This window comes from Meleagris gallopavo, chromosome 5, assembly GCF_000146605.3.
Source record: "Meleagris gallopavo isolate NT-WF06-2002-E0010 breed Aviagen turkey brand Nicholas breeding stock chromosome 5, Turkey_5.1, whole genome shotgun sequence".
In the NCBI taxonomy this organism is placed as follows: Eukaryota; Metazoa; Chordata; class Aves; order Galliformes; family Phasianidae; genus Meleagris; species Meleagris gallopavo.
This window is the reverse complement of record NC_015015.2, coordinates 47,991,375-48,002,378: the sequence shown is the minus strand read 5'-3', so window position 1 is coordinate 48,002,378 and position 11,004 is coordinate 47,991,375. Positions and strand designations below refer to the sequence as shown.

General features: G+C 37.2%; 1 protein-coding gene across 1 annotated transcript in view; it reads left to right on the top strand.

The window, feature by feature from the left end:
* The first annotated feature begins 7,415 nt into the window (after positions 1-7,415).
* BEGAIN (brain enriched guanylate kinase associated) overlaps positions 7,416-11,004 on the top strand; it is a 100,915-nt gene continuing 97,326 nt past the window's right edge. The window contains exon 1 of the mRNA XM_031553684.1: positions 7,416-8,457. Within this exon, the coding sequence (XP_031409544.1) occupies positions 8,444-8,457 (14 nt within the window). The 5' untranslated portion in view covers positions 7,416-8,443. The remainder of the gene's footprint in view (positions 8,458-11,004) is intronic.

The following is an 11,004-nucleotide window of genomic DNA, read 5'->3' as shown; positions in this document are numbered from 1 at the left end:
AGATTACACATTATACTGGTTCCTCAGCCTCCACTCACCTACAGTATTTGCTGATCTACAGTACCTGGCGGGGTCACACTGGAGTCAAGCTAGCTGGAATTAAAGTATACAGAAGGTCAGCTGGACAGACAGCTTGGCTTCACCTCTTTTTACATTTTGTAATTTTATGGCATCATATAATGCCAAAGAACTGTTCAGAAAATATAGTGCATCAGTCTATTCTCACAAAACAGAAATGCTGCTGTATCTTAGGAAAAAAAAGAAAAAAAAAGCAAGAAAATACTTCACAGATCTACCTTTTTTTTATCCAGTCATTATCATGGAAAGGCTTTCCTCTTCATATGAGTCTGTATTGTATAGCTCCTAGCACTCATCTCCTCTGATATCTGCAGTACAAGTAACCAGTTTAATCACATTAACTAAGTGCACAGATTCAGATCATTTAATGGAGAAAAAGTATACAAAAACATACTGAGCAATTGGAGTCCTAACCACCATTTTAAGGCAGAGCTGCCTAATTTAGTTCAGGTTTTTTTGTTCAGGTTGCACTGGATGGTTTGCCAAGCGACACAGAGAACAGGTGCAAGTTCTTTAGGGATTGTTTTTTGAGAAGGACTACAGCATTTCATGCCAGATGAGAATATTAGGCATGACAGAAATCAGCTTGACTCACCAGAACAGCCATTTAAGAGCAGAGCCTCTAGTGTAACAGTCAGCAAGGCTTGACTTCACCAGAGCTCTGCTAATTTACCCCTATTGGGAAGCTGGCTCTGAGACTTTACAGAAGGAAAATGAAACTAAGGAATCAAAACAAAGTTCCTAAAATACTAGGAAATAAACCAGCCTGACAATGTTACATTTTCCCAAGCATGCAAAAGAAAAGCCTGCAGGTAATATTTTCATTTTAATCTGTGGTTATTTGATACATGCTCACACATGCAGTACACGCTACAGAGGACTCTAAGGCCTATATTGAGAAAAATACCCAAGTTTTCTTACTCTTATTGCAGATATTTCCCAATCTCTTTCAGACATAACTTCATAGAAAATAGACCTTGCTAAAGATTTTTCCAACAATAGTTCTAAGAATATCTTCAACCATACGAATAGAAAGAGAAATTGAAGGAAAAAAAAGAAAAAAGAAAGAAGACCTAGTGTATATTAAAAGTCAGAGAGAGGTTCAGGGTAATTTAGAAGAGGTCCAATTATTAAAGGGGTACTTTTTCTAACCTTTCATTAGAGATTATGAATGCGGGAACAATTTTAGGAAATCTGGTTAAGAAAGAAGAATGCATGACAGTAACTATAATAGGTAATGAGAGCAAGTTGAGCCCATTCACTGTGTCGATACAAGGAATCCCACTGTAATCCCCAACCCAAGATTTTGATCAATTGGTACATGAAGTAGCAAGTCCAGATGCAAAAACTTTTCATTAAGTGCATTGGTTCAAATGTTGTACTTTAGCTGGTAAAGAGAAAATGCAACTCTAAGGAAGGTGAAAACTTCTACTACCAATTAAAATAAGCAGGCAAGGATGCAGAGAAGTAACAAAGATAACAAAGTAACAAAACAGATATTTTTGCTAAAATTGCCTAAAGAACTGTTTTGTTACTCAGGTTATATCTCCTGATCTACCCAGATCTGCACGAAGCAATACATAAGATGCTCAGCTAAGAATTGTTGTTTGTTTAAAAGTGATTTAATAGAGATCTAGGTGTATTTTTAGATTAAAATATATATAAGGCTCCAATTCAGCAGAAATATTGGAAATCTGAGACAACCTTAAGATGGACTGCAGATATGTAAGCTGCTCTGAAAGTAATGCCTCCTGATTTTTTCCTGTGGAAACTAACAGATACAAAGAGCACACTAATGCTATTGGATAGAGTACATTCTCAGCTACAAACACTACTTTTCAACATAGTCACCACAATTAGCTATGATTTTCACCATCAATGAACTCAATGAACAAGAGCCATCATGTCCTGCTCATAAATACCTGCATGGTCATCAAGAATGTGGCTTGTCATTCACTTTGCTATCTCCATTGCTGAAATGCACCACCCACCACCTCACTGTGCTCACATGCACTGTTTGGTCTCTATAAATGTTCAGAAAACATTGAAAAATGTCAATGAGTGCCATTCGTTCCAACAGAGAAATTCAATGGCACATCTTCACTTCATGCACACTTCCATGTCAAATGCCATTTTGTCAAACTGCCCTTCTGCTGTCATCTATCACACAGCAACAAAATATAATGGAATATTGGCGGGAAAGTTCAACCTTTACTGCCATACCACCAACATCCACCTCAGAAGAACATAATAAAATAGGAGGCATTATTTTTGGAGCAGCCTTTGTATATTCTCCTTAAAAGTACTAAAGCATTCTTATTATTATACAAGATATGGGTGAGATCTTTTGTACACGATGAAAAGCTCTGATTGCTGCTTTCAATTGAGATTATGGTAATTTGGAGTAACACTGAAATGACAGAAGGAATAAGTTTAATCTTCTGAGAGCAGTCAAAGAATCAGTCTTGTTTTCCCTCTCAGATAAGACATCTCTCCACAAATGCTTGTCAGAATTTAAAAACAGGGTGGGAGTTGCATGCCTTAAAAATTTAAACATAAAACTGTTACATGATTAAACAGAGATAAACCGGCCATACCAAATACAACACAATTGGAATCACTCTCTGATTTCCGTCAGTTTAGAAGTGCTCAGTAACACACAGGGCAAAAAAGTACCAAAATTCTTCAAGATGGAGTGTAGCAGGCTGATAGATATTGCATGACAGAGTAGTAGTAATCTGGAGATGTGCATTCAGGTGTGATGTGAAGATTTTGGATGTTGAACTTAGTTCTCACCTCTAAGAGTTAAGAGGAGAACATATCTACTTCTTTACTGAGGTGGTTTTGTTTATAGCATATCTTTGCTGTATGCCATTAGGGCTGAGTTTGTATTTTTTATCTAACTTGGTGGTGGAGGGTTTCTTTTCTCACTGTATGAAACATCAGATGTTGGTGTCAGATAGGGAGGGTATGCTTGGATGATACCATGATACTGGTCTTGGTGGTACAGAGAGAATTGGCAGTCATGGTTACTCATGTCTAAATTAAATGCCAGATACTTTCTCTCATGTCAGACTTTCAAAACCTTATAGTTTAATGAAATATTTGCATTCTTTGTAGTATACATGATGTTCCTCTTTCCAAGGGAAAATATTCAATAATCTCAACATGTCCCTTAGTACTGCAAGAACAAAGGACTTGACTACTTCTGCCTTCTCCCCTCAGTGAATTAGTGTGCCTCTTCACTTTTATGTGCTGTCTGTGAAACATCTGAGAATAGTGGAGGTATTCCATGGCCTGTGGTGCAGAGGTGTACATGGAGAAGAATTATTCTGAGCAATCTATTCTATCATCAACCATGGAGAACTGGACTCAATTTTCTTTGCATCTCCATGACAATTACATGCAAGAGTTTTACAAAAATGTTATTCTTCTTTGTTAAAAATAAAAATAAAAAAATTAGATCCTTTGAACACATGAAGCCAAATCAAATGCAGCCAGATGCTTCATCCAACTCTATGAAAGTTCCTATAGATTAAATTTTAGCCTTTTTTCAAACATCATTTTAGTAGCACATTGAAGCTTATACTTTAAAAAGGGATTAAGAGCCTAAGTTAAAGATTGATCCTATCAAATTATATAGTCCATAAACCAAATCTTTTACACTACTGAAAAGAACCAGTTACACTGGTTCCTCTCAAACTTTAGTAATACCGCAAGTACAAAAGAAATGCTGAAGTAAAACTACTGTAGTTGAAAATGTGGCAGCTTACAAGTGTACTAGGAACTCAGAAGCCCTTACCTATGGATTAACTCTCATTTACAGCTCTCCACAGTACAGAAATAAAATTACCTCTCACAATACTGATTAAGTTAGAATAATAAGAGTCAGACTAAATGAGAGGCAGTAACTTCCTGTTGCCATTTCTTGTCTTATACATTTGCTCACAGCTAGACAGCATGCTAACTCAAAGTCCACTAAACTCAGAGGGAAGACTGGTGAATACTAAGCTAGAATCTGAGTCCTGATTGTCCTCCTAAAATGAAGTACCTCTTTCCGACAAATAAACAAAAACGAAAAGAGGTTTCACTTCCTCTTTCATATATACATCTGTATCTGTAAAAATTGACCTCAAGATGTTACAGAGAGGAAATTTCATTACACAGCTGAGAGGCTTGAAATATCATGATTTCTTATCCTTCAGAAAATGCTAATACAATAAAGGAAGAAAACCAATATTTTGCCAATGCTGTCACCATGTGAATTTCATAGAATGACAGATAGACTGTCAGCATAACTTTCTATTTTATTAAAAGATATTTTTGTTCAAAAAAAAAAGAAATCTACGTTATAAACTCCAGTCATATAAGAAGAAGAAAGAAAAATCAAAGAATTCGGTCACCAGACATAGCTTATATACAAAAATGACTAAAAATACTCTGCCATTATCTTGTGATTGCTTAGTTCTGTAATTAAACACAGGGTGATTAAAAAAAAAAAAAAGAAAGAAAATCACAGTGGTTTTTGTTTGCTCTACTGACTTGAAAACAATTGAGTTTGTCATGCTGACTGAAAGGCAGTAACCATATACTAAATGAGGAAAAAAAAAAAACAACCCACAGTAATATATCCTTGAGTTTTCATTAACAGCATCCTCACTTTCAGTTGGGTGAGAGATTTTATTCTTGAAGAATAATGAAGAATATCAAATAGTCATTCAGAACAAGGGTAAGAAAATAAAACAAAAACCTACAGCAACAAAAACCTTGGCCTTAGAATACCTGTCCCAAAATATACATTCAGCTTCAGAATATATATAGATTCAGCTATCAGAAAAAAGGTCTTGTCAGTTGTTCTGTTTCATATTTGCATTCTTCGGATACTCGGAAAGCAGAGATTTTTCTGCTAGTACTATTAGACATTGCCTGGCAGTGCTCCTAAGCAAAGTAACTGTACCAAACACTTCCGAAAGGAAAATCTTCAAACCAGTCTCCATATTTTATGTAGAAGACTGTATATGGAAATATAGGACATTAAATTATCAGAGCTGATGATTCCCTTTAAGAGAAAACTTGCTATTTTTAGACATTTTAAATGCTTTAGAGATGCTACCTTGATATTGTTTAAAAAAAAAAGGTATTTAAATTACATCTGATATTTCCATAATTAAAGGTAATTACTGATCTTAATTAAAAATGTTACTAAAAAAAATCACACAAGGCTGCAATCACAGCGCTCAGTTCAGACATCATGAAGCACTTACAATAGACCAACCCACTAGCAAGTAGCAACTCATAAATGATATATCATGAAGGACATCCTCATACCAACATTAACCTCAGTCTTTGTACTTGAGATAAATCCCATAGGATTCCCTACAATTGAGTAATTCAGAGGCATTTAGAATATATTTTAAAATCAATTTGTTAGGACATTTCAGGTGGGAGCCTTCATAGGGAGATGTCTAAGGATGATATAGACTCTAAGATTCCACAGGCTACAGCAATGGCAGGGAACTGGCTAGAAAACAATTTTGCCTCAGCAAAATTCCCACCTTCTGAGAACAGATCTGTTTCAGAAAACCAAACTTTTAAAATCATTTTGAATTTCTAAGGTTTTTGGAAAGAGATAGAAAGAGGGAAGAGAAAAAAGAGAAGCAAAAAAAAGAAAAGAAAAGAAAAGAAAAGAAAAGAAAAGAAAAGAAAAGAAAAGAAAAGAAAAGAAAAGAAAAGAAAAGAAAGAAAAGGAAGTCAGAAAGTAGAAAAGGATAAAAAAGATCTTCCAAACGAACACAGTTATACGAGACAAACTGCTTCGTATGAAAACTATATGGATACTCTTATCTTTGTTTTCACCAGCAAACACTTCTACGTGTTTGACTCTTTAGCATGCATGCTAGGCCATCCACCTGATAAACACATGAGACCTAGTCCTCTCATCTGCTGTTATTCATTTACTGCGAGTAGGTCCCCATTAAAAGAAGAGACACAGCATTGCAGTGCTACGGCCTAGAAAGGCTCTGACCTAGGTCAGGGCATCCTCCTTAAGGAGGGCTGAGCTGAAGCCACTGCCCCTATCATCAGTCAAAGAGACAAGGAACGCTCTACACTTTGACCACACAGTCAAAGAAAGGCAGAGGATAACATCCCCAGAGGTCCAAAGGATAACTGACCTCCTCATGCACAAAGAAAACAAATTTTACTGTGAGGAAAGAAAATAAAAGAGTTGCAATAATAATATCAATAATAATCAGACTGATGAAATTGCATCTTGGTGTAGTTTTCTGGTTTGTTTTGGTGTCAGCTTTTTCTGTGCTTTTTTCTCCTGTGAATTTCCAGTCAGGATTGGCAGGCAATGACTCACCTGCATTCATGGATGAGGTCAACAGTATAGCCAAAAAGCCATCCTACAGATTCTCTTCTCCATCCTGCATTTAAATCGTTTGCAGCAACCTTCACCCTGACACCATGAGTATAGCAACGTTTAAAGCATTAAGCAAAAACAAGGTTAAGACATCTTCCCCTTATATTGTTGCCATAACAAAAGCACTAATAAGTATCCAGTCTTCATGGGTGGCTCCTGCAGTTCAAGACAATGCAACAGCTCCAGTGAAAGTTACGCCTAGCTTCAGAATGACAGGAACACAATGATTATGGCAATTTTTTTTAGTACACCTGAGGAAAACCAAAGTGGTAAGCCCCATGGGGCTGCCAGTGCCTTCCTATGCCCAGGAGAAGCCCACAAGGTTCATTTTCCAATCAATATTGTTTAAACCATTTCCTATACACTCTAGAATATTCATGGATTCAACGGATAGATAGAAATAAGAGAAAGTAATGAGAGATCCCTATGTAAGATTTTTAATCTTAAAATCCAGAATTTACAACGGGCAACCCCTACACTCCCAGTAGGTAAGCAGAGAGCACATAATGTAGATCACATCTTCTCCTGGGGAAAATGAGGAAGGGTTTTTCCACAGCTGGCTTCTTGCATACCATGTTCTGGTGAATGCCTACCATCTTTAATACATATCATCAGAAATTATCATGCAAACATTGTCCTGACTGACAACTTATCAAATAGACAAATCAAAAATAAATGAGAAGAGGGGAAAAAAAAAAGAGTGACATGACAATTTGTCATTTGGCATGTTTTATTAGGCAGCTTGACAAATTTCCTGCTGCATAACTGATTAGAATTTCCCTATTTTTAATCTTTAATTTATTTCATACTCAAATATGATCGTCAGTCATTAATCAATAGGATTTAAAGTGTTCATGATTAATGGGCAATGCTTTTAGTATAAATAAGAGTTTCTGAGATGCTGGGATTTATCTGGCTCTAAAGCTTGCAGGGTTGCTCCAAGTGTTCATCCCTTAGCTTCAATAAAACAGGACCAGGAGAATTGATGAGATTCTGTGCCAGTGGGATGATTAGATGAAATGGAAGCAGCTATTAAGGATCTGCAGAAGATAATGATGAAAAAAGATCTAAAGGGTTAACAGGAGTCTGCTTTTCATATAAGTACTGGCAGAGATTAACGAGTCTCTGTGCTACAGATAAATAGGATTCGCAGCATCTCCACGATAAAAAAGAAACGAGGCAGATTAATGAAATTACCACCTACTGCTCCACCAGGATGTAAAGAGTCAAGGCTACAGAAGTGCTGTGAAGCTGCCAAAGGGTTAATGGGAGCCCAGCTTACATAGCAAGCAGAGGAAACTGGGCAGGTACCGGAGTTGCGGATGAGTAGCAATGAAAGGGTTAACAAAAAGCCTATACGCATTGAGATGCTAATTGTCAAGATAGCGTATTACTTGAGGAAAGTAATTTGACTATTCGAAACTCCCACGAAGGATGCCAGCCTGTGTCCACTCCATCTGTCAGGCTCCATGAAACACGGCGAATTGAACTCCAAATCCAAATTCACATGTGATGAAGTCACTTTAATTTCCCAGCCAGCCAAGCACTGCTGCCATGCCCACTGCGCAGAGGGTAGCACTGCATTTCAACTTTTCATCTGAAATCCAGGAGGCACAGTAACCTGTTACTTGCTGCTGCTTTCTTTTTTTTTTTCCCTCCTCTTTCTCTCACCATTTTCTGCCTCAGTGCTACAACTGAGTCATTCTGTTGCCCATGGCTCGTGGGTATACACAGTACTCCTGCAGCGTGCTGCATTATTCCTGAGTTAATCTCTCAGTGTTATTTTCGGTAATGCAGATGTGGGGTTTGCTTACCGTCGCTTTGTAGACACTTGTCGAAAACCATTTGGAAAGCTTAACTATGCATAAATCTGCAGAGTGAATGTTTCCTTTCATTCACTTGCTCCTATTATTTGATTTCTTGTAGGCCGCTGCGGCAGAGATGGAGAAAATAAGGTAAGTGAGACAGTTTATTTACATCTCATTATTTCTGCTGCACAAAGAACAATACAGGCTCTTTGAAAATATGTTGCTTAATATGACCAGAGTAAAATACTGGATTGCATGACGATGTAAGAAAAGCTCTGTTTTAGAGACAAAAGAAAAGGAATGTGGTTATAGTAGTAAATCTGTTTTGCAGACATGTCAATTCAGAAGGGGTGTTTTATACACAAACACGTTTTATTGCCAGATGCAGAGGGTATACGATTATATAAATGTTGTAGTCACTTGTCCATTTACTGCAAGAGCTTACCATTCCATTTAATGAGGAAAGTGGATCAATAATTCATGAAAAAGCTGAAGAAAATATAGGCTTGACTTCAAAGCATCTAATTACTGTGGTTTGTTTCAGTATAATGTTGTAAAATTGGTGTTCGATTTTTGTTTTATATTGTATACCAGACAGACAAATCTCATCTCCTCCGTGTTTGAAATGTTGTCATATTGTACCAGTTTCTCAGCACATCTCACTGCTTAAAGCAAAAAGAGATGGCTTTTATTAATACAAGTTTCTCATCTCATGTCTTAATGCAAGTCTGCTTTGGGGGGTATTGCTTTTGTGTATGCTAGAAAGAAAGAAAGAAAAAAAAGAAAGCATTCTAGCCCCTTTAAAAATAAATTCAAATCAAATTCTGTCTATTGATTAAATCAATTATTATCAAAACTATACTATTATCAAAATAAAAAGTTGAGCTTTTTATTTTATCCTTAAATATGTTCTGAAGCACATTTTGATAATCCAAAATACGGGCTCTGCTCTTATTTGGTTTTATTGGACAAGTCTAAATTCCTTCCACAAGCCCGGTGACTCAGATTGGCTAGTGGCAACTATTGTTCAAGCACAACTTTTTAGATCCCTTGAGGTTGGAACGACTACCTTGAGCTTTTGGAATCACAGAAAAGTTTTAGAATTCTGGAAATAACTAAAATAAAAAGTGGCAATCTTGGGGAAAAAAAAAACAACAACAACAACAAAACAGATGTTTAATGAATCCTGGGCTGGAAACAAAATTCTGTTTTTCTTTTGAGAAGAACAAGGAGGTTTTCTCTCACAGTGGACTTGAAGATGCACAATTGAAAGTTTCTAATGTCAATATGTACTTCAGCTGTACATTTTTGTACTTTTTCATGTCACTGAAAGAGTAACTTCTGAACTGAAAGAAAAAATCCTGTGCAACATATTGTGGTTTTGCATGTAAACTGGAACTATATATTACAGTTGTGAGTTTTTTTTTTCCTGAGTAAGGACTGAGAAAACACCTCAGTGTGTGGTTCTGCATTTACTAAAAATTCTAAACAGGATCTCAGATGGTATATGCACATTCATGTCATGAATTACTCTGTTAGCAGATACAAGCAAATATGTAGATACGTGTTCACTTGATAAGCATGTGTGCATAAACACATGCTAATACTTCTCTGAGCATACTTTGGCTTCTGCTCTTGCCGCATTTGCAATAACAGGCAGCAGAGTTCAGGAGAATAAGCTCAGGAATTTAATGAAAAGGAGAGAGTTTTCTATGAGGAGAGTAAATGGTCATAAAGCTCCATCTGTCTTGCACCTTAGTTTTACAGCTGTCAGACGTGCAGCAGTCCTTACCTCAGTACTTACTGAGCACTTGTACAGATGAAAATCTCACAGTGCTCCACTGAAGGTGGGAGTTAATAGCTAAACTCAAACAAGAGAAGGATCAGGCTGTGTCAGCAGTTGTTAATGAAATTTTCTGCTTAGACTTTTTGTGTATAAAAATTGCTTCTGACTGAGATTGGTTCCTATCACCCAAGCTGCTGCCCAAAGATAGCAGCAAGATGAGATGGAGCAGCTACATCAGGACCTGCTCTAGTACAAATGGTCTGATTTCTGAGTGGTCCTGCGTGGACTCAAGAGGAGCTAGAATCAGTGATCTTTATAGGTTCCTATCAACTCAGGATTTTCTGTGATTCTTTAACTGCAAGAGTTGTGCTGTTCCAATCCAAACTTTGCTGGGCTACTGTCCACAGTTATTGTCCTGGGGCAAACTGACAGGGCAATGGAAATGAAGTCTGGATTCATTATTTTAAACGCCTGCTGAACTTACAGACCTGAGAGAATTCAATTTTTCCTAAACCTTTCCTCAAAGCCTGACATCCAGATTAAGGCAAATTGGCTCATCTCTTTGGCACAGTAGCTTCAGAGAGGCCATAAGGAGAGAGCCTGAAATCAGGGAAGGAAAAGAATTATAATGAAGGAAGAGGGCAGGCCAGGAGGAAAGAGGTGATGGCTTTTTTGTTTGTTTGTTATGGGTAAGATGTAGAAACCAGTATAACAACACAGGAAAAGCCATTGACAAAAAAAAATCCTTGAAGATGTCCTACTAGGCCTAGCTCCTTCCCTACGCTCTGCAGCCAGCTGAGGACGTTCCATACTGCAGCAGCCAGGCATAAATCAGGCATGCAGAAGGTACATGTGGAAGGACGAAGAAGGGGTCTGGAATAGGGGCCTGGAATCAGCAAAAAGATTTA